At 46.1% G+C, this 23,737-nt stretch overlaps 1 protein-coding gene across 1 annotated transcript; it reads right to left on the bottom strand.

Annotated features, from left to right (window-relative positions):
• Positions 1 to 8,537: 8,537 nt before the first annotated feature.
• pes (pescadillo) lies at positions 8,538 to 23,471 on the bottom strand. The gene is given in 15 exon segments (NM_001292888.1): positions 8,538 to 9,218; positions 9,706 to 9,873; positions 10,176 to 10,321; positions 10,892 to 11,076; positions 11,463 to 11,588; positions 12,158 to 12,288; positions 13,396 to 13,485; positions 13,592 to 13,663; positions 14,305 to 14,421; positions 16,272 to 16,361; positions 17,149 to 17,320; positions 19,205 to 19,314; positions 20,272 to 20,425; positions 20,973 to 21,052; positions 23,432 to 23,471. Coding segments are annotated over 15 exon segments (1,752 nt in total). The 5' UTR covers positions 23,456 to 23,471; the 3' UTR covers positions 8,538 to 9,131.
• Positions 23,472 to 23,737: the final 266 nt, after the last annotated feature.

Genomic DNA, 23,737 nt, shown 5'->3' with positions numbered 1-23,737 from the left:
CTCCAGTGAGTAACCCACATTGCAATGGGAACCACCAGTAATTTCAGTGCTTATTATAATGGACTGAACAGCACAACACAGAGAGAGCGTCACAATGACTGTCTGAGCCCCAAAGTCGACCACTGATGTTCTGTTTGGGTTCTGGTTCAAGAGGTATAGAGGAGAGTTTGGGGTCATTTTATTTTTATATACCCACAGGTCCAGAGAAGATGGTTAAATCTGCACACAAACCAAACACAGGATATCTCTGACTCTACTCAACTCTGCCCCTGGACTGACTGACCAGGTCCTTACAGTCTTGACAGAGGGGAAAGAGAGAGAGAGAGAAAGAGAGAGAGAAAGAGAGATGGACAGAGAGAGAGAGAGAAGAGAGAGTGTGTGAGAGAGAGAGAAAAAAGAAGAAAAGAAAGAAAGACAGAGAGTCTGACAGAGGGGAAAGAGAGAGAGAGAGAGAGAGAGATGGACAGACAGAGAGAGAGAGTGTGAGAGAGAGAGAAAAAAAAGAAGAAAAGAAAGAAAGACAGAGAGTTTGACAGAGGGGAAAGAGAGAGAGAGAGAGAGAGAGTGTGAGAGAAAAAAAGAGAGACAGAGAGATGGAAAGAGAGAAAAAGACAGACAGACACAGAGAGAAACCGACAGCCCACACCCACACCCACACTGAGGACATTCTGGAACAAGTTGTTTTATCTTTTTTTTAAAAAATTACATATTAGAAATATGATTCTGATGTATGATTTTGCTGTAAAAACCCGGAATTAAACCCAACCCCTGGGATCACTGACACACACACACACACACACACTGACACACACACACACACAGACATACACACACTGACACAGACACACACACACATTGACAGACACACACACACTGACAGACACACACACACAGACAGACACTGACACACACACTGACAGACACTGACACACACACTGACAGACACTGACACACACACACACTGACACAGACACACACACACAGACAGACACTGACACACACACTGACAGACACTGACACACACACTGACAGACACTGACACACACACACACTGACACAGACACACACACACACACACTGACACACACACTGACACATACACACACACACACACACACTGACACAGACACACACACACACACTGACAGATACAGACACACACACTGACAGACACACACACACTGACAGACACACAGACACTGACAGACATACACACACTGACACACACACTGACAGACACACAGACACACACACACTGACAGACACACACACACTGACAGACACACAGACACACACACACTGACAGACACACACACACTGACAGACACACACACACTGACAGACACACACACACAGACACTCACACAGACACTGACACACACACACACACACACTGACAGACACTGACACAGACACTCACACAGACACTGACACACACAGAGCGGCGGAGCTCTGTATCACAGCGATTCCTGTTTCACGAACCACAGCGCAATATATCGCCCTCAGGAGCGCCGCCGTTTATTTTGCGCTCTTACGATAACAGGATTCGCTGTCTCACAAGAAGCGAAAGGTGTAATGTCAGAGCTGTGGCGAACACACGGCCCCTCGTGGGGTCACACCATCAAATACATAAACACAACAATCTAAAAACCACAGCAAAATAACACCTGTTGGTACAGAGAGGGACAGAGAGGGACAGAGAGAGGGACAGAGAGAGTGACAGAGAGAGAGGGACAGAGAGAGAGGGACAGAGAGAGAGTGAGAGAGAGGGACAGAGAGAGAGTGAGAGAGAGGGACAGAGAGAGAGTGAGAGAGAGGGACAGAGAGAGGGACAGAGAGAGAGGGACAGAGAGAGAGGGACAGAGAGAGAGAGAGAGAGAGTGACAGAGAGAGGGACAGAGAGAGAGGGACAGAGAGAGGGACAGAGAGAGAGTGAGAGAGAGGGACAGAGAGAGTGACAGAGAGACAGAGAGAGACAGAGAGTGACAGAGAGAGAGTGACAGAGAGAGAGGGACAGAGAGAGAGTGACAGAGACAGAGAGAGAGTGACAGAGAGAGAGTGACAGAGAGAGTGACAGAGAGAGTGAGAGAGACAGAGAGAGTGACAGAGAGAGTGAGAGAGACAGAGAGAGAGTGACAGAGAGAGTGACAGAGAGACAGAGAGAGAGTGACAGAGAGAGTGAGAGAGAGACAGAGAGAGAGTGACAGAGAGAGTGAGAGAGAAAGTGAGAGAGACAGAGAGAGAGTGACAGAGAGAGTGAGAGAGACAGAGAGAGAGTGACAGAGAGAGTGACAGAGAGAGTGAGAGAGACAGAGAGAGAGTGACAGAGAGACAGAGAGAGTGACAGAGACAGAAAGAGAGAGAGTGACAGAGACAGAAAGAGAGAGAGTGACAGAGACAGAGAGAGAGTGACAGAGAGACAGAGAGAGAGAGAGATCCTTCCATTACAGCAGCGACACTCACCCCCTGTCCTGTCCTGTCCTGTTCTGACCCTCTGTGTCTCAGTCCCTGTCTCTGGTCTCTGGTCTCTGTGTCCTCTCCTCTCCTCCTCTCTCTCTCTCTCTCTCTGTGTGTGAGAGGGTTGTGCCCCCCCCCCCCCCCGGGCAGTGACAGGCAGTCACTCCGCAGCCCCGCCCGCAGCCCGAGTCCTAACAGCTGTGTGTGTGTGTGAGTGAGTGTGTGTGCACTGTGTGTGTGTGTGCAGTGTGTGTGTGTGCACTGTGTGTGCATTGTGTGTGTGTGTGCACTGTGTGTGTGCACTGTGTGTGTGTGCAGTGTGTGTGTATAGTGTGTGTGTGTGCACTGTGTGTGTGTGCACTGTGTGTGTGCACTGCGTGTGTGTGTGCACTGTGTGTGGGTGTGCAGTGTGTGTGTGTGCACTGTGTGTGTGTGTGTACAGTGTGTGTGTATAGTGTGGGTGTGCAGTGTGTGTGTGTGTGTGCAGTGTGTGTGGGTGTGTGCAGTGTGTGTGTGTGCGCACTGTGTGTGTGTATAGTGTGTGCAGTGTGTGTGTGTGTGCACTGTGTGTGTGCAGTGTGTGTGTATAGTGTGTGTGTGTGTGCACTGTGTGTGTGTGTGTACAGTGTGTGTGTATAGTGTGTGTGTGCAGTGTGTGTGTGTGCAGTGTGTGTGTGTGTGTGTGCAGTGTGTGTGGGTGGGTGTGCAGTGTGTGTGTGTGTGCAGTGTGTGTGTGTGTGTGCAGTGTGTGTGTGGTGGGCGGTGGGGAGAGAAACACAGAAACACACACACATTTATTTATTTGTTTGTTGATTGATAAATAAATAAATGGTAAGATTTCTTTTCATATATGTATGTACCTATTTGCACACATTAATAATCCTGGCATTATCACAATAAAACGAATAAAACGTATCCATTAATCAATCACAAATGTATTGACTTACATATGGAAATATATATACACACACACACACATATATATATATATATATATTCATAAACAAATTATATATTTGGAGCTCAGTGTTTTAGAGACCCAGAGACCTGGGTTCGATTCCCGGCAAAATATTGGGTGAGTTTCCTTACCCCACACGCCTCTGTTTAGCAGTAAGTAGGATCCCGGTTATTACTCGATTGGCAGATCGTTTTTTCCGGGGATAATAATCCCTCAAAAAAAAATTTTTTTTAAAATGTAGTCACTCTGTTTTAGTCACAACTGTTTGTGGGACACCGCTGTTCGCAATTGGCTGTCGGGTATTGCCCACAGAATATACAGTCAATTCACTTTATGGTACAATCCTGTAAGCGATATAAGTCCTCCGCCTTCCCAGCTCCCAGAGAGTCAATAAACAGTTAATTATTGTTAGTGACTGTTATATTTACTTGTGTACGTATCAGTTAACAGCATCGATAATACACTAATGTATGTGTTATCGGTCCTCAGGATTGATCTGTGTTGCCTGTTAAAGCCGATTGGGGATCGTGGAGCAGTGTACTGGTTAGGGCACTCGCCTTGCGATTCCTGTGGGGTGCGGGTGGGGGGTGGGGGGGGTGTTGCGTAACCTTAGGAAAGTTTCTTTAACCCACACACCACTGTTTACCTAGCAGTAGCTAGCAACCCGGTTGTTAGTCGTTTGGTGGATCGCTTTCCGGGGTGTAATAAGCCCTTCCCCCAAAAAATTTGGTTCCCCCCTCCCCTCAATCCATGACTGCTCGTGGGGCACTGCCGTGCACAATTGGCTGCCGCGTCTCGCCCGCAAATATACAGTCAATTCACTTTACAGTGTGTTCTGTGAAGCGCTTTGGGACGTCCTCCCGACGTGAAAAGCGCTATATCAAATGCGAGGATTATTATTATTATTATTATTATTATTCTGTGAAGCGCTTTGAGACATCTCGATTACTTGATAAGGCATCAAATGCAAGGACTGTTATTACATATAATAACCAGCCGAGCTGCTTTGCGGTAGTTACCCAAACAATTTCCTCTTGAGTCATACGATCCATTCCCTCAAGACACAATTTATCTCTCTAACAGCGCCTATCACGTAAATGAAACGTCTCAAATCGCTTGATAGAATAAAAAATACCTGTATCGAATTTCACTCGCACACTCAATCCAACCCTTCTGCACGCCTGAATTTGGCAATCATAGGCCAGGCCATGCGTTAGCAGCAATTTAAAAGCTCCCCCTTCCTGGGACTCAGCTGGAAAAAAGCTTTCCCTCGGAAAAACCCTGGGGGAGGGGGGAGAAGGGGTAAGTGCGGGGGTTTGTACGAAAGCCACTCGGAGCCGAAGGCAGAATTTGCAACGCTTCGTGACCAGGGAGACGAGATTGGGACAAAAACGGTGTCTGTGAAGAATCAAAGAATCTGATAGTGTAGAAGGAGGCCATTCGGTCCCTTTGTGCCTGTGATGGCTCTTTGAAAGAGCTATTCAACGGATGACAATCTCCCGCTCTTACCCCCTTAGCTCTGCAAAAAAAAGAAATTCAAATCACTTCAGTTCAAAGGCTCGATCCTTGCACACACATTAATGTATTATTGATACTGTTAACTACAGTGACACATGCACAAATAATATAACATTATTATTACAGTATACCCACAGTAATATATACATAGGGTAACATTTCCTATTTACTAAATAAGTGCATTTTAAAAGCTTTCACAAGCCCTTTGAGACAGGAAAGGCGCTGTATCAAATGTAAAGATTATTATTATTATTATTATGCTACTATAACATTTATCAAATGCCATTTCGAAGCGTCAGCCCAGATACCCAATTTTGCGACGCGCGGAAGAAAGTTTATAAACAAACCGACGATAAAACAGTTGCCAACAGTGCAGGAATTTTTTGTGTTTGCTAACATTTTTCAGTGTCTGCTCACAAAATCGTTATTGTTTTTTTTTTGTGCCCAGATTTACGCCTATGTTCTCAAAAATGCCAACTATGCTGGAGAAATGTTAGTTACAATGTAAAACTGCCGCGTGCCGCACCAGATTCCCTTCCACCCACAGCCCCCAACACACACCGGCTTTAAGAGCCTTGACGTAACATTCCTCCGCGTTGACGTGTGTGAAGACACAACTCTGCATCGGAAAAGTCGGAGAATTCTGGAATGTGGGAGAGAGGGAGAGAGAGAGAGAGAGAGAGAGAGAAACGGCACTGATGTTCCTCGAGTAACAAATTGCAATCTCAGTCCTCGCTCCCCCCACCCACACTTTCTCCCCCACCTACTCTCTCACGTTCCGCGAGTCACAGGGAATACATTATTATTATTATTATTATTATTATTATTACAAGCTGTCCCTGACCAACTCAACGTCACTGTCAGTCACTCGGTGCCATCTCCGATGAGGTTTATTCTTAACATAACATAACATGTAGGAGGAGGAAGAGGCCATTCGGCCCTTCGAGCCATTCGATCGTGGCTGATCTTCCAATCTAACTCCAGCCAATAACATAACCCTGCCTTAGCCCCATATCCCTTAATCCTTTTTGCAATAAGGGTTAAGCATTTATACAGCGCCCTTCGCAGTGGGGTAGCGTCTCCGAGCGCTTAACAGAGGCAGAGCCGGATGCCGAGCCGGGGGGATTGGTGGGGGGGATGGGGGGGGGGGGGGGGGGAAGGGAGGTGACCGCAGGCAAAAAGGAAGGTCTTCAGGTGCTCTCTGAACACATTCCGATCAGGTGCAAAGGAAAAAGGCGCCATATCTAATGAAATTCTCATTATTTCTGGTGAAAGTGATTCCGCCACATGCACGCACACGCACAAACACAACACTGCGGAGTTGATTTGCAACTCAGGTGTTAAATATTACCCCCCACACCCCCACCCCCCCCCCCCTCCCACCCCGTCACTCCGATCAGCGGGTTAACTGTTCGGCCACCCGGGTGACTTGAGACGCTTAAAAACAAAAGGTGGTTCAATGATTAACAGTTTTATGTCGTCAATGAAAATACGTTTGTGGGATATGGATGGGATATAATGTGTGTGTGTGTGTGTGTGTGTGGGGGGGGGGTGGTGGGGGGGGGATGCGGACTGGGGTGGGGAAAGAAGTCAGATTAAAAGTGCGTCTAGTTCCCAGTTTCCAAGGCGGTGAAGCGGTTCAGCACTGGCAGGACTTTATAATCCTGTTTTTTTTTTCTCGTTACTCGTATCGTATCTGGGGCCATAACATTTACATGAAAACCTACTGACCTTTTTAGTTTACCCACTGTATTGGGGAGGGGTTTGCCAGGGCTGGCTTCAAGGTAATTCACACAGGTAATTTCTTTCAGGCGAGTAATAACAAATTAATAACAATTATCCCTCCGCGTTCGGTACTGCCGGCAGTTTCCACGTGCGTGAAGACGTCTGGAGATTTTAACTTTGCATTTGGCTGTCAATTTGCGTATAGCGACGTCCTGCCGACAGCCACGTAGGTGAAAGATTGATTTTATTGTGTGTGTGTGTGGGGGGTGGGGGGTTGTGTGGGTGGGGGAAGAGAGGGACCTTCGTCTTTGGACCTTCCCCTCTGCGACGTCGTGCTGCACACTGGGACGCTACTTTGCACGAGGGGCGCTGTATAAATGCAACTTATTTTGGTTAAAAAGTTGCACTAACTGCAAACAACTGTTGCATGTTCCACTGTTCATTGGAACAGGTCGTCTTTCGTCTGATTTTGAATCCACAATGGACACACACGGTGGGCCGAACAGCTTTCTTCTCTGCTGTGAATTTCTAGGTCGGCCATTCTTACCGGCGAGGATAAAATAGCGGCAAGGCAATTATTATTCTGCAGGAAGTTTTGCTGCACGGACTTTGGGCAATAAACACAAACTGCAACTTCGCACGCACTGCAACCATAAACCCGCGCAGCGGTTGTGTGCACGGCTGACATTTCCCCCCAGTGGTTAAGTCGCCCCAAGTGGTTAAGTCGCCCTCAGAGAGGTTTTCGCTCCCTTAGTGATCCTTGCAAAGGCAACGCAGAATTATTGCGGTGCTGAGAACCCGATGTGGTAACATGACGGCCTCTGGTGCAAACGCAGAAAGCGAGTCAATGGCGAGGGCAGAGAGGTTCAACGGGGCAGCGAGTGAGCAAAATGCTCGAGGAAGCTTGACACCACTTGGGTGAGATGAAAGTCCAAGATAAGGGGACTTGGAACTATTGCCATCGGGGAAAAGTTCAGTCTGAAAGGATCCACCCAGTTGTACTTGCTCCGCACCAACCTGCCCACTCCCTCCACTCATGTACCCCTCCCTGCCTGCCCAGCATCGGCGGTTGAGCCTTCAGCCTTTCCGCGCCCCCCCCCCCACCCCCACTCCCCTCTCATTTGGAACTCAATCCCAGTCCCTTCGCCTCGGCCCCATCTTTGCCTCCTTTAAGTGCCGTCTCAAGCCCCTCCTCACCGACCGTGCCTTCGGTCACCCTCCTACCCCTACCCTCCTCCCTCCTGAAACCCAACTCCCAGCTCAGGTCCAAATCCTTGACTGTCCGGCCGCCTCGCGATGTCCTCCAGTCTTGAAAGGTGCTGCGTAAATGTCATTTGTTCTGTTGTTCTTCTATAGAAGACTGTGTCTTCTCTCCGGTGCCAGAGGATCTTCGCCTCGAGGCTCAGCCGGTGTTCTGTCACCCGGCACAATTTAATTGAAAGCGAGCCACCCTGTGGAACTCACTGCTTCTCCAGGTGCTGTCTGCACACCATGAGCGAAGCTCTCTCCTCTACACTGGGAGCTGCACAAAGACAGGGGATCCTCTCCCATCCCCCCCTCCTTCCCTCATCCAGTGTATATTTCGGCACAAAATATAGTCGCTCCACTTGACGGCATATCAAAACACACAGGCAATCCACTTTACAATATATTCTGTGCAGTGCTTTTGAGACGTCTCAACGACATGATAAGGCGCTGTGTCAAATGCAAGGACTATTATTATTACATACTCCAGGCAAAGTGGCTATAAACTAGCTGGGGGTCTGATACCAGGTCTTGTGTGGATCATAGAATGATCTGATGAGAGGATCATCAGGTGAAACAGAAAAGGGGGGGAATGAAGGAGTGCAGTTCACAAATTCTAATACTTTATTTTTGTCCTGGGTTTATTTTGGTAATTCTAGTACCTACCGATGGCTGCATTTTTTTTTAAAATATCATCGTTTTGAAGCAATGCGACTTGGTACAAAATAAAATAGGCTCGAGGCAAAGCCACTGCCCCCCAGCGAGCTTTCAGATGGCCTCATGAGCGGGAAACAGATGACAAAACATGGGGTTTGCATGTTAACTGTAACCAGTTCACGTTTGTGTTTCCGAGTAACCCTTACAGTAGCCCTCTGATAGCAGGCCAGAGCCTTCTACAATGATTGAAGTGCCACAAAAAGGTACTTGGTGTGGGTTATGGGGCAGAGTTTATCCAAGTCATGCGATGGACAGCACTTTACTGTGCAGAACACCCCCCTCTCGCAGTGTTGGCTTTACAAATAGAAATGACCTTACAAACAGGGGATATAACTCTCAATCACCAAATAACATGGTGACTTTAACCCCACAATGTGTTTGGCTGATGAGAATTCTCTAAGGTTACATAGAATGCGAGGGCTGGTGGACACATTGCGCTGACTGTACACCGTCCCTTACTGTCCATCATAAATCTCAGCACAAAGGATCTGGGAGAAAAAGATTCGCTTTGTTACTGCGATTTCATTCTCTTGTTCCGCTTCTTCTTAGCTTTGACAGCGTCATCGTGAGCCTTCCTCTTCTCAGCCAGTTTGTTCGTCTGTAGAGAGGAAAGGGCAATTATAGGTCGGGCAGAGCAACAGGTACGAACAACACAAGGCCTTAAATGGACAATGGATTTCACGCACAAAGCTTCCTTATGGGGAGAGGAAACGGAGAGCTCTAAACGATAAGACTGGGTAGAATATGCCAACCAACCTTTGTACAGGAAACTCAATCTCCCTCCCTTTCTCCTCCCTCCCACCTACACACACAGCCACACTCAGAGAGCGAGCACTAAATGTGCAGAACTAAACGTGGAAGCAAAAAACGTTGTTTGTTTCAAGACCAAATTAAGATGAGATCTCTGTTAGAAAATAATAACTCGAGATACAGTATTTAGTTTGGGATCCGACGTATCAAGCGACTGCCAGATGGTGGAAGGCAAACTGGATTGACTTTGGGCTTCTTTGGCTTAGCAAATTCTTAGGTTAATATGAAGTCGTCAGCATTCAGTAACCCGGGATCGCGAGATACACTGAACGAACCTCTCGGACTTTTCTCTTCTTGCCGAACATGATCTTGTTGTACAGATATTTCTCCCTCTTCTTCATCATCATGATGGCCAGCCGCTTCTCCTCGGCTTGTACCAGCTGGGCCACCCGACCCTTGTCCTCCAGCTTCACCGTCCCTGTGGTCACCTTCACGTTCAGTTTCTGTGGGACGCCAAGACTCTGTCAGGCAACTCGATAAGAGAGACCACGTAAACTACCCAGCAACAGTGCGCAGATTGTCACATCCGTTAAACACAGCGCTCTCCTACATATACTGCCGAGGCTCGTAGAGCACTCGCTTCACAAGCGAGAGGAGCTGGGTTCGATTCCCAGATGGGGTGAAACCTTGGGCGAGTTTCTTTACTCCACACACACGCCTGTTTACCAGCAGTAAGTAGGAACCTGGTTGTCAGTCAATTGGCAGATTGTTTTCTGGGGGTAATAATTATTATTATAATACTCACTTGGCCCTTCGCCTTCTGGCTCTCCATTATCTTCAGCCTTTGCTCTTCACGCTTCTCCTCCTCGTCCATGTCTTCATCTTCGTCTTCGTCGGAGCCATCTTCATCCTCCTGATCGTCCTCGGATTCCGAATCGCTTTGCTTTGCGTCTTTAAAAATCAACGAAAAACACAAGAAAGGGATAACAACTTAAATTTATATAACGCCTATCACGCAGGGCAGCTTCTCAAGAGCGTTTAACAATGGCGGAGCCCGATGCCTAGCCTGGGGGGGGGCGGGAGGAAGGAGGAGGTGACAGTAAGCATGGTCGAAGAGGAAGGTCTTCAGTCATGATCTAAAAGAGGCGAAGGAGGGGGCAAGGAGGTGGGATTGAAGTAAAGAGTTCCACATAGAGACAGACTTTGTGGCATCATTCAGCAAAGAATATATACACTCAGGCCTGAAACGACACCTCGATTCCTGTACAGGCCTGGCAGGGAATGTGGTCTAAACTGCTTTAAAGATGTCTCAAATTTTCGCGTCTAATGTGCAGTATTTCTTAACATGGAATCCCTTCACAATTCCCATTCGGATTTTGCATCCCGGATGCAGATCTCGTTGGGATCAGAGTTCTCATACATCAGAGTGCTGTGCTGCCTTATGAAGGAATCCTGTTAAGAAATACCACGCACTAGATAGACTGCCTTTGTTGCATTTATTTTTGTGTGAAGTCAGCTTACGTGGAGTCTCTCCTCTCTGTAAGGCCAGGAGCTTGAGCTTCTCCGGGGGAATGTAGTCGCCGTCCTTCTCGTCCACGAACGGGGACAGATGTGGCGGCAGAACGACTCCGAGAAAATAATCTGCCACCGGAAGCAACGTCTTGGCATTAACGGAGTCAAAAATCCACTGGGGCTGGATGTAACACCTGCAAGTCAAAGGCAAACGCTGATCGATGTCTGGCAGTCTAGGGGTTAAAAACCCCTTCAAAACAACAACTTGCACTTATATAGCGCCCCTCACGCAGGGTAGTGTCCCAGCGCGCACAAGTGTTCCGGAGTTTGGGGGCGTAGTAGCTGAAAGCGTGGCTGCCGATGCTGGAACGGAGGGCACGAGGGACAAGCAGGAGGCCGGAGACGGTTGAGCAGAGGCAGCGGGTAGTGCATTGGGGGAGTAATTGTGGAGGTTGGAGAGGTAGGGAGGTGCCAGGGCATGAAACAATTTGACGATGAGTGAGAGGATCTTGATGAAAACTAAACATCACCACCAAGGCTGCTGGCAAAGAGGCAACTTGACGAGGCCACGAGAACTAACCTGTTGATAAACTGCTGGTTGAAATTGGGCCTGTCCACGATCTGATGGGTAATCGTTTTGTCCGTCACCTCGTACAACGCCCCACTGCAAAGGGTTTTATCCCACGACACTTGGCCTCCAAAACATCTAAAACACAGGGCATCAAACTCACCAGGACGCACTCATCACTAGGTAACCTTCGCCACGAAAGAGATAAATACACTCTGGCGCAAACAAAATTTGGTTCGAGCCATTCCCTTCCTATCTGTTGATCTCCCCCCAACCAGAAGCAAACTAATTCAGTGACACCCGTGGAATCCGGTTACATTATTTCGTGGCAACCGAAGCTGTTATTTGTAGCAAGTCCTTTTTTTTGTTCGGCAAGTGAATTCTTCTGCCTGTTCAACTAGGACTGCCCTTACCTGTTAGGGCTTTGGTTTTCAGGGTTATCAGGAGCTGAGAGGGATGACTCCCTGCCCCCAGTAACTGGTCTGCCCTTCAAGGTCCTGCTGATGAGCCAGTTCAGCTCCAAGGAGACCCCGCTTACCTCCCCTGGGAGGACAGTCACTAGTTGGTCGTTTGACATCCGACAAGCGGATCTGAAACCCCGACTGCCTATTCAGCCCCGACAAGTTAAAGGTCTGCGTTAATGCGATCGTTTTTCTAAGCCACTGCATTTATCATAGAAGCATCTCACGAAGCAGCACCACACATACCTGATAATAAAGGCCAGGGATTCTCGTGGCACTTCACGGTTTAAAAAAAACTTCATCCCCTCAAACAACTTCTTCTGTTTGGCTAAACTTTCTCGCTCTTTCTGCCTCTCTTCAAGCAGCTCGGCATTCTCCTGCAAACCCAAATCACTCACATCAGTCCGGGGTCGCAGGTTTATTTTACAGGTCAGAATAACGTCACATCTCACACCTCATCAACAATCTCTACTGGCGTTTAAATAAACCCTGGCCGCCACAGAGAGTGGGGAAGGCTGTGGGTTCGGAGTCACAGCAATGGAAGCACTGACCGGCCATCGTGCCCGTTATACGGTCGGTATTTTATGGTGTCCACCCCCCCGCCCCGATTACCACCTCATAACGGGGTCTCTACAGTATCCTCAGTGAAAGGTGATCTATGTTTTTTTGGCATTGTTTCAGGTGTTAAAAATGGGATTGGGACACAATAAGGAGTGCGTGGAAGTCAAGTAAGCTTCACAATTCACGACCAAATCAAAGGTATCACAAATCATTAACAGCAGTTAATTCCACACAAGGTAGCCTCCCTCCCGCCAGCCTGCATTCAACAGTAACCTGGCAGTGAAATTTACTTTGTATTCGCACTGGGGGAGACATCTGCATGGCGTTACTAAGGCAGGGAGTTTCTAATGGAGCAAACCTAAAGGGAGGTTGAAACATTTGCTGAAAGTGGTGCTTAACTAGGAATGATGCTCGTAAAAAACCCTCTCGGGGGAGGGGTGAGAAGGGGAGTCCGATGTAGCTGGTTATGTAAATCACTGAGAAAGGACACAAGTAAGGGCGTACAGGACACACCAATGACATTAAAAAAAGACCTTGTGCCATTCTGTGCCCAAAGGAGGAAAACCCAACACAGAAACTGACAAAACATTGGCAAGGTCACTGGCCAAAAATGGAACTAAGCTACTATTATGATAATAATAATCCTTGCATTCGATACAGCGCCTTATCAAGTCGTCGAGACGCCTCCAAGAGCTTCACAGAAAATACTGTAAAGTGAATTAACTGTGTATTTTGTGGGCGAAACATATAGGGAACACATTGGTCAATATGGGGAAAGAGCAGGGAATTGGGATTAGAGTTGCAAGCTCCAGTGAAGCAGGCCATTTGGCCTCCACCTATTTCTATGGTCCAATGATCTGGGTGGAGTTGGCTGTGTGGGCTTCCATAGCCCCAGTAACAAACAAAAACAATTCAGGACTTACTCCCTCAGCGGGAAATTCGTCGATCTCCGCCTCGTCCTCTTCGCTGGAAGGTATCACGCGAGCTAAGCTGTCGCTCAACGCCGACAATCTCTTTTGTGAAAGCAAAAGGAAGAAGGGGGAAAAAAAATTATCAGCAAAGTGAATCGAGGAACATGAAGACAGGCTAGGTTTCCAGGTGGGTTTGCTTGTGGTTTACCTCCATGTAGTTCTCGGAGTCCACGGCACACTCGCCATCTGCCGGAAGCTCGTTTTCTGGGTTGAGTTGAAGCTACGGAGAGATTTTCAAATGCATTAATCAAATTGGTTAATCGGGCAGGTACAATATCTTGAGTTTGACCATAAATCAGCAATTGTAGACAAAGAGCATACGTAGAAACAAGAGGACATTCGTCCCATCCCACTAGTCCACCAGACCGTTGGCAGATCTTAGTTCCATTTTCCTCCACATCCCAATTATCTATTTTTTAGACCGAGGGGGGGGGGGGTCACTCATGAGTTTTGACACATGCGGAAACTGATCACCGAGCTTGAGAGTCTCCAAACCAAACTGAGAATTCCACACATCCCACCTACACGTGGAAATTCTAGAGATAGATTGTTGGAATGGAATGCGCACTCTCATTATCCCAATTATCTACCAATCTACACCTCCCCCCCCTTTTTAAAAAAAAAACAAATCTATCTATCTGTACGCTTAAGTCCTTTTTTAAAGAAAAACACCAACAAAAGAAATAATCAGAAGGTGATTATCACCAAGTTGGATTTTGGATTTGCTACTTTACAATGAGTAAAGTCAATGCTATCTGTGGACACCTTTAGAGTCCCAGTGTGAGGATGTGAACATTTACGGAAACAAATTAATAATTCACATTGAATTATGCACAGACATTCCAGAGATAATCAGCTTACCCTGGGAGGATACATCAGGTTGAGACTCTGGTAGAGTCTGAAGTTGACGAAGCCGAGAAGAGTAGTGAAGAACTCGGTGAAGGTAGCCATGACTCTGTAGTCCACATCGGTGGGGTGCTGGAAACAGAGATAATTAGGAGAGTCAGTGACAGCAGACACTGAAACCAAACTAAAAGGAAATAATCAGGATGAAACTGAGGGTCATTAACTCTAGCCGCATTGTTTCTCTTCCCCTTTCCCACAACCCAAACTCTGATCAAGTGGTTTTGTGTTAAGAAAAGGCTGACTGTGGTTGAGTGCAATAAGATTATCCCAGGAGTGAGCCTGGCAGCAGTCTTGAGTCAAACTGTATTAGTGAAAGTAGGTTCAAGCAGTAGGAAATAATAATTTTACAAAGAAACCTTTACAGTTAATCCACTTTACAGTAGGTTCTGTGAAGCGTTTTGAGACATCTCACCAACATGATAAGCGCTATATCAAATGCAAGGAGTATTATTTTGTTTTATAAAGAATGGGATCACTGTTGACCAAATGACAATCACCAACTTTAGTTTTTGGAAACGCAATTAAAGAGTTAACAAAAGGGACAGACTTTTCCTTGATGAATTAACTCAACTTATAGGAGCCCAGCTTCAGCTGGTCAATTTATAGCCGGCAATGCAAGTTTCTTGATGCAGATATTGACGGAGCACAATTTTTGGAAACACTGGAACAAAGGGAGAGAGAGTGACCGCAACGCCCCTCTCTCCCCCCTCCTGAACAAAACGTCTTGTATATTTATCCTTGCTTTGGGTGTTAACGCAAGACAAGATCAGCCATTCGGAGTTCAGTTTGCAGACATACCATTCTGTTAGCTGAGCGACTATGGACAAATAAGACGTTGAAATTGCTCTATTTCAATCCAGCAGGTTGAAAATGAGATGACTTACATATAGGACCATTCAGGACAATGAATACAAGCAATAACAAAGCTCTTTGTTCGTGCATCACTGGTATATAAAGGAGGCTTTATTCCCTTAGCCCAGCTGCAGTGTAATGCTGTCACAAGGGACTCTTTTCAGCATAGGAAGGCCTTTTAAAGTATTGAAAACACCCACTAGATTGTAGCTGGCTGGGACGGACGATAAGACAAGTAGTAGTCTCGAGTCCAGTTACTGTTCAACACGCTGAAGAATGCACCAAGAATGTACTTTTCTGTCATTTGCGAGTTCTCTCCGGTTAAACTGCAAAACCCTGGGATTTAGGCATACCAGAAAATATATTCCACAGCATATTAATACAGCATGTAGACTTTAAATCTAATCTCCCCTCTCCACCCCAAATAAAAGTCAGTCATTTTGTTAACGGGTCCCTTTTTGAGATACTTTTACTGTCAATTTAAACTCCTAGCATCTTATGAAATTACTGATAATTTTGACGATCAGGACTTGGGTTCAAAAGTGGCCCCCTGAGTAAACAGAATACAGAGTCAATTCTCTTTACAGGATATTCTGTGAAGCGATTTGAGACATCTCAACGACGTGATAAGGTTCTGTATCAAATGCAAGGATCATTATTATATTTTCTTTCTTCCGTAAAAGTTCGCTGTAGAGACAAATCAGGCCTTTTGTCACTATTTGAGCCAAGATTTCATATCTATATCCAAAGGTGGAAGCTAACTCTGTTATATAAAAGGACAATTTAATCTCTTATCACCCTTCCCACAATCCATTTGTTTTCAAAAGAAATCTCTTCCAGATATGAAGAAAGTCGAGGAGAAATTATAGAACTTGCAAAATTAGTCTAATGTGTCAAAGCGTGTTGCTGATTTCACCGCAGGCTCTGTTCAGAAACACTGCCTGCCCGATGCCAAAACACCCCATCTATCAGGTTACATGTCATGTTCCTCCACTCTAATTGCTCTATGATTAATCAAACACCAATGCCTCATCACGAGCCTTGGCGCCATGTCACTGCCAGGTACTTACATCATGAGCAAACGTGTAGGGAACAATCCAGGTTATCTGCTGACCGAGAACTTCAACCTGGTAGTAAATCCCTTTGATTGACAGAAACACCTAACAAGAGAGTGAGAGAGAGAAAGACGCAAAGACTAAAATAAATCACAAGGTTCTTTTACAACAAGTTTTTTTTTAAAAAACAAACCCTAATAAATCAAAGTAAAAGTATTTTTCTAACAGTTTCAAATGGCAGGTGAAACAATAGGGTAATCTTAAACTACTTTGTACACTGCTATCTGTTGTGAAGATAGCAGAACCCCAGTTGCTGGGCAACTAAATTGGATCAGTTTAAGTTGCTTCACAACACTGTCTCGCTCACTGCACGAGCAATTATAATTGCTCTCCCCAGTTCACTTTGATTCATAGGAATAGTTGTAGGCTATTGCGCCCTTCAAGCCGATATATAAAAAAAAAGCACTGCAGCTGGCATTTTGAAGGCATTTTTCATGTGAATTTACTTTTAAGAATTTATAGAAAGCCCACGTCAAAGTTAAGACTAAATAAGATGTTCTAAAGTTCAAGGCAAATCTAAAGCGAAATTCCCCCTCCCTTGTGGAGTTCTCGCTTTGTAATAATCACGTCCTGGACTTCACACAAAAAGTCTCTCTCTATAGCCTTTTCCCTCTCATCATACGTGTCTTTAAACTCTCCGCAGAACGGAACAGGAAATGCTTTGTGTTGACACGCGGGAGGAGAAATGGAAACAAAAGTGTGTTTAAAAAAGTGTTCCCAATTTATATTTATATTTATACAGACGTCTCGAAGCGCTTCACTCTGCCGAGCTGCGGAGTGGGAACCGAAAAGGGGAAATGACCGAAAGCGCCGAAAGTCAGTCGCAAACTACCTTTTGCAGCGACCTGGAACCTATCACGAAATTCATGAACTCCACAGTTAGGCGTCGACACAACTGAATGGTCTGCACGTGGCACTTGCCCGTCCGAGGGAAGGTTGAGAACAGGAAGCACATGGACAAGGTGTCGTCTAGGTCACGGAGCGCGTCGATGAAGGTCGGATACCTATGAGGGAAAGAGAGCGCGGGGGTTAAATATTTCTTAAAGCTTGTAGTCAATATGAAAACTGCAACTAAATGTCTGCAGATGTTAACTTCTCTTCAGATGGTACTTTATCAACAACCATTGCCCTGCATGCTTGTGGTCTTAAAAAGGCTCGAAATTGATTAATTTGCAGTTTATAAAACAGGTGCTTGTTGAATAAAATATGAAATGAGACAGACAAACAGCTGCCATATCAATCATTAACAGCTTTTAGCGATAACTGAATTCAAGGGTCAGTCGGTTAAGATTTGTAAAGTTTCTTCTTTGAAAAATATACTGAAAAATCTACTAAAAGTATAAATAATATGCCTTTCGGGTGTGGGAATATAACGCACATCTGTGCATATACGGCGCATTAAAAAAATCAATAGTTTTTCAGTAAACACCATTACCCCAGCTGACAAGGCGACAGCGCTTTTACAAAAACAAATTTTCTGCATCGGGTGATTTTAAAAAAAATCACAAGAGAAAATTCAGAGGCACAGAGAAGAATGGTACCTCTAATAGCAGGTGAACACTAATAATAATAATCCTTATTTGACATCTCAAAGTGCTTCACAGAATATACTGCAGAAGTGAACTGACTGTATTTTTGTGGCCGAAATGCGGCAGCCAATTCTGCACAGTAGTGTCCCACAAACAGTCCTGGATTGAGTGACCAAATTATTATTATTATTCTTATTGTTTGGGGAACTAATGGGAAAACTCTATACAAGAGGCTGACATAATGTGTAAGTGGTCGAAACTTTAAGTGAATATCTGCATTTCAACAGCGCATTCCATGTAAGAGAGGATGTCTCAAAGCTCTCTGAGGCCAAGTGAAACATACAACTCACAGAGCTTTGTTCATGGGCTTTTATTTGTTATGTTACTGAATGAACATATTATCACCCGTTTGCTTTCATGGGTATCCAGGAACTTTGGGTTTTATTCCAAGCATTTGTTATCTTGGTTTAGGTACAAAGAGTCTTGAATGAGAATAGGTTATTCAGCACATGACGTCCACCTTCCCCACAGCAATGTCTCCCACTGTTTGAAACAGTGGCCACTTTCAGGGGCTTGGCTTATCCATCAAACATTGTGTTTCTCCTCCCTCCCACTACCCCACTTCTCCCTTCCTCCGGCAAGATTCATTCCAGCAATCTAATACATTGCAAGGCTTACAAGCAAGCAGGGTATCACTGCTCAGATCATCCTGTTCTGCCAACAAGCAGATTTCTGTGCGTAATTTCTTGAATGACACAAAGACTCTGGATCCTGCAGTTGGTGGAGTCAAACAACTGCGTGTTTGTTCTGAAAGCCATCATGATGTTCCTAACTCATGCTTTCCGTTCCAAATCAGCCGTTCGTTTGGAGGGGAGGGGAAGGGAGAGCAGAGCAGTGAAAAACCCACAGAAGGATTTTATTTTTTGCATCAGCAAAGTAATCATAAGAATCCTTGCATACAAGAAGGCGTTGAGATGTCTCAAAGCGCTTCACAGGGTATACTGTAAAGTGATTGACTGTGTATTTTGTGGGTGGGCCGCAGCAGTCATCTGCACACAGCAGTCAACTGCACACAGCAGTCAATTAAATCAAAACCTAACCAAAACACAAAATTGCAAATCCAGCTATTTGAATTGAAGTAATTCAAGTTACAGCACCACTTCATGGTACAAATAAGGTACTACCCCAATTATAATAACGAGTGAGAGATACACATAATATTTCTTTGTATATGATAATTGCTGTATTTAATATAGCGCTTTATCATGTCGTTGAGACGTCTCAAAGTGTTTCACAGAATATATTGTAAAATGAATTGACTACGTAATTTGTGGGCGAGTTACTGTAGGCTTCATTTACCTTTCTTTGATGATGTGATCGAGTTTGTACACTGGCTTATTGTCCTTGAGCCGGTCGACGGTATTCCATTCCGCTTTTCCATAGGCTTTCCTGAGTTTCCGCACAAATACCTGAGGACGTGCAATCATGCATTATACACGCTGCTCTCTTCATCAGCCTAACACGCCTGGCTTACTTACACAGGGCTAGGAGGATCCTGTGTCAGTGTTTTTGTACAATAGCTTATTCAACTGTACTATTTAACCCAAAGTACTGTACTGAATTACTTATCCACCTTTAAAATATTCACCTCTGCATTCCATAAACCTCGCTTGTGGAGTAAAGATTGCAATTGCCTCCCCATCCCCCCATCCTCCCTTCGTTACAGAAAGGCTTAACCACCTTACTTACCTCCACCGGTGCAACAACAACATTATTTCATTTATAGAGCGTCTTTCACGTCGGGAGGACGTCCCAAGGTGCTGGACAGTTGGGTCAGGACCCAAGCAGGGGGGAAACGGTCAGGGTGAGAGGAGGGAAGGGAGGGAGCGAGGAGGGGGTAGAGAGTCGAGAGGGGAGCTGAAGGCACGATAGCAACGATAGCTAGAGAAAGTTACTACCCTGACATCAGCTATTTGAAAGAGTGCTTTGTTCCAGTTAAACATACAAAGAACAAGTTATACACAGATAAGATACACAGACAAACAAAAATATTTCCATGACTGCCTGAATCACTGGCATATTAAAGCTAACCCCGGTTTAACATGACATAGCACGCATGAGAGAGAGCGAGCGAGTGAGCGAGCGAGAGCACAAGGCCAGAATAATGCTTTCAAATCCTCCAAGGTAACAGCAGGGCATAGGTGTTAGGGGCCTATAGGGTAATTTTAGGCTGGACACCAGGACCCTTATTTCTTAGTTATGTGCAGGAAGCGATGCTGACGTCCCTGTGTTGTGGGTGCGTAGTCCACAGGGAGACCACACTTATAAGTAGACTCACTGGACCGGGGCTGGCCTACATATATACGCTGCAGCTTTTGGAGAATCTTAACCTCTGGAAGGAAGGAAACAAGGAAGCTCGTACTTACTTTATAGTCCCGGAACTTGTTCACAATGGGCTCGTGCAGCAAAAATCTGATATCTTTGATGAGATAGAAAGTGCGAGCAGCTGTCGAACCTTTGTTCACTTTTTTCTTGTGTTTGGGTTCGTGAGGATAAATCCCCTTCAGAATGCATAGTCGCCTGTTAATAGGAAGGACTCGGTGTCAGCTGAAGTAGCAAATATATTTCTCTGCAGCATCTTACGTCACTGCAACCTTTCAATGGGGGCCAGGTTAAGAGATTGCAGGAGGCACACCTCCCTGATACAAAAATAATAATAATAATAATCCTTGCCTTTGATACAGTGCCTTTCACACCTCACCTTGTCGAGACATCTCAAAGTACTTCACAGGATTTTACTGAAGTATAATGACTGTGTATTTGTCGGCAAATGCGACAGCCATTTCAAGCACAGCAAACAGCCATGAAGTGAACGACTGGTTTTGCCTAGGGGATTGTTGGCAAGGATCTGGCAACCACGTGGTAACCCACTCATCTGGGCTCCAATTCTCAAACACCATGTTATAGCGAAGCACATATATGTAATATATTTTTAAAATTGCCAACTTCCAAATTATCAGGTCACCATTTCCTTTGTGATGCTACCCAAGTTACCAGCAGTGACCTGGAGGTGAACCAAAGCTAGGTGTACCGTGTACAGTATAGCTGAGCCCATTACAAATCTCACCTGAAATCTGCAAGGCTGAGCTGTAACTTCTTCCTGGCTTTATTCCTGGTGATGTAGTTAGTGGCTGCTCCACGCTCATACTGAGCACAAGAAGGAAAGGGAAAAAAACAGATTTAGTTATTCAGTGCCCAGGGACCTCCGGATGTTGGTCTATGAACAACTGAGTGAATGAGTGTGATATTGGGAGAGTTTGAGTGAGTGATTGAGTGTGGCTGAGTGTGACAGTGATCGACAAATAAGAGTGAGTTTATGATTAAGTGAGAGAATGAGTTTTTGAGTGAGTTACAGTGAGTGATAAAGAGTGAATTTATGGATCACTAAATGAGTGATAGCGAACGAGAGAAAGAGCGAGTTTGAGTGAGAGGTAGAATGAGTTTGTGGATCATTGAATGAGAGATAGAGTGACAAAGAGTTAGCTTGTGAGTGAGTGAATAGCGAGTTTGTGAGTGAACGAGTGAGTTTGAGTTAGTGGCTTTCAGTGAGTTTATGAGTGACAGTGAATTAGTGAGTGAGATGCTTCAGCCTCTCTTCCCCCACCCTCTGGAACTCCATCCCACAGTCCTTTCGCCTCGCACCCCCCCACACTCCACTCCCTCCATTGCCTCCTTCAAGACCCTCCTCTTCGACTGTGCCTTCAGTCACTCTCTTATCCCTACCCACCCTCCACCCCTGCTGATCCCAACCACCAGCTCAGGTGCGGATCCCTGACTGTCCAGCATCCTCCTGATGTGAAAGGTGCTGTGTAAACGTAAGTTGCTGTTGTTGAGTGAGTTTCATTGAGTTTATGAGTGATATTGAGTGAGTTTGTGAGCGAGTGAGTTTGTGAGTGTGTGAGTGAGATTGCAGTGAGTGAGTGTGTGAGTTTTGGAGTTTGTGGGCAAGCGCGCCAGTTTGTGGGGGAGCGCGCCAGTTTGTGGGGGAGCGCGCCAGTTTGTGGGCGAGCGCGCCAGTTTGTGGGCGAGCGCGCCAGTGTGTGGGCGAGCTTGTGAGCGAGCGAGCGAGTTTGTGAGCGAGTGAGTTGGTGAGAGTTTGTTTGGGGGTGAGTGAGTTTGTGGGTCTGTGAGTGAGATGGCGAGCGAGCGAGATGGTGAGTGAGATTGTGAGTGAGTTTCAGGGAGATTGTGAGTGAGTGAGTTTGAGTGAGTGAGATTGTGAGTGAGTGAGATTATGAGTGAGTGAGTGAGTGAGTGAGTGAGTGAGTTTCAGTGAGTTTGTGAGTGAGTGAGATTGTGAGTGAGTTTCAATGAGTGAGTGAGTTTGTGAGTGAGTGAGATTGTGAGTGAGTTTGTGAGTGAGTTTCAATGAGTGAGTGAGTTTGTGAGTGAGATTGTGAGTGAGTGAGTTTGTGAGTGAGTTTCAATGAGTGAGTTTGTGAGTGAGTGAGTTTGTGAGTGAGTGTGTTTGTAAGTGAGTGAGATTGTGAGTGAGTTTCAATGAGTGAGTTTGTGAGTGAGTTTTGAGTGAGTGAGTTTGTGAGTGAGTTTCAATGAGTGAGTGAGTTTGTGAGTGAGTTTGTGAGTGAGTGAGATTGTGAGTGAGTTTCAATGAGTGAGTTTGTGAGTGAGTTTCAATGAGTGAGTTTGTGAGTGAGATTGTGAGTGAGATTGTGAGTTTGTGAGTGAGTTTCAATGAGTGAGTTTGTGAGTGAGTGAGTTTGTGAGTGAGTGTGTTTGTAAGTGAGTGAGATTGTGAGTGAGTTTCAATGAGTGAGTGAGTTTGTGAGTGAGTTATCAATGAGTGAGTGAGTTTGTGAGTGAGTGAGTTTCAATGAGTGAGTTTGTGAGTGAGTTTCAATGAGTGAGTGAGTTTGTGAGTGAGTTTGTGAGTTTGTGAGTTTCAATGAGTGAGTTTGTGAGTGAGTGAGTTTGAGTGAGTGAGATTGTGAGTTTGTGAGTGAGTTTCAATGAGTGAGTGAGTTTGTGAGTGAGGTTCAATGAGTGAGTTTGTGAGTGAGTTTCAATGAGTGAGTGAGTGAGTTTGTGAGTGAGTGAGTTTGTGAGTGAGATTGTGAGTGAGTGTGTGAGTGAGTTTCAATGAGTGGGTGAGTTTGTGAGTGAGTGAGTTTGAGTGAGTGAGATTGTGAGTTTGTGAGTGAGTGAGTTTGTGAGTGAGGTTCAATGAGTGAGTGAGTGAGTTTGTGAGTGAGTTTCAGTGAGTGAGTGAGTTTGTGAGTGAGTTTGTGAGTGAGTGAGTTTGTGAGTGAGTTTCAGTGAGTGAGTGAGTTTCAGTGAGTGAGTTTGTGAGTGAGATTGTGAGTGAGTGAGTGACACGCTGTGCTTGTGCCATGTTGTGTGGGGGAGGGGTGGGGACATGTCAGCTCAGAGCCTTCCAGAAGGGGTGTTGGTGCTGCTCCGAGGCCGGGGGGTGGGGGGGGGGGAGACAGACCGAGAGAGAGAGAGAGAGCCGGTGCGGGGCCGCCCTGGGGTGGGGTGGGGGGGGTCCGGGGGCCACGTTCTCACCTTCTTCTTCTCCAGGCCGCCCATCCTCAACCGCCTCTCTGCGCACGCGCCACCGAAGGACCCCCACCGCCCGCCCGCTCTGCCGCCTGCCCCGCCGGGTGCCTGACACCAACGGTTTATTTTAATTGGATCAAGAGGGTGGAGGACGGGGGGGGGTGGGGGTGTGTGAGGGGGTTAGTGAGGGTAAGGGGGCGGTGGGGGGTTAAGGGGGAGTGGGTGGGGTTAGTGAGGGTAGGGGGGTGGGGGTTAAGGGGGGTTAGTGGGGTTAGGGGCTGGGGGGTGTTTAGGGGGTGGAGGTTAGGGGGG

This window comes from Callorhinchus milii, unplaced genomic scaffold (genome assembly GCF_018977255.1).
Source record: "Callorhinchus milii isolate IMCB2004 unplaced genomic scaffold, IMCB_Cmil_1.0 Scaffold8, whole genome shotgun sequence".
Taxonomy (NCBI): domain Eukaryota; kingdom Metazoa; phylum Chordata; class Chondrichthyes; order Chimaeriformes; family Callorhinchidae; genus Callorhinchus; species Callorhinchus milii.
The sequence above is the reverse complement of the archived record's forward strand: the minus strand, read 5'-3'. Positions and strand labels throughout refer to the sequence as shown.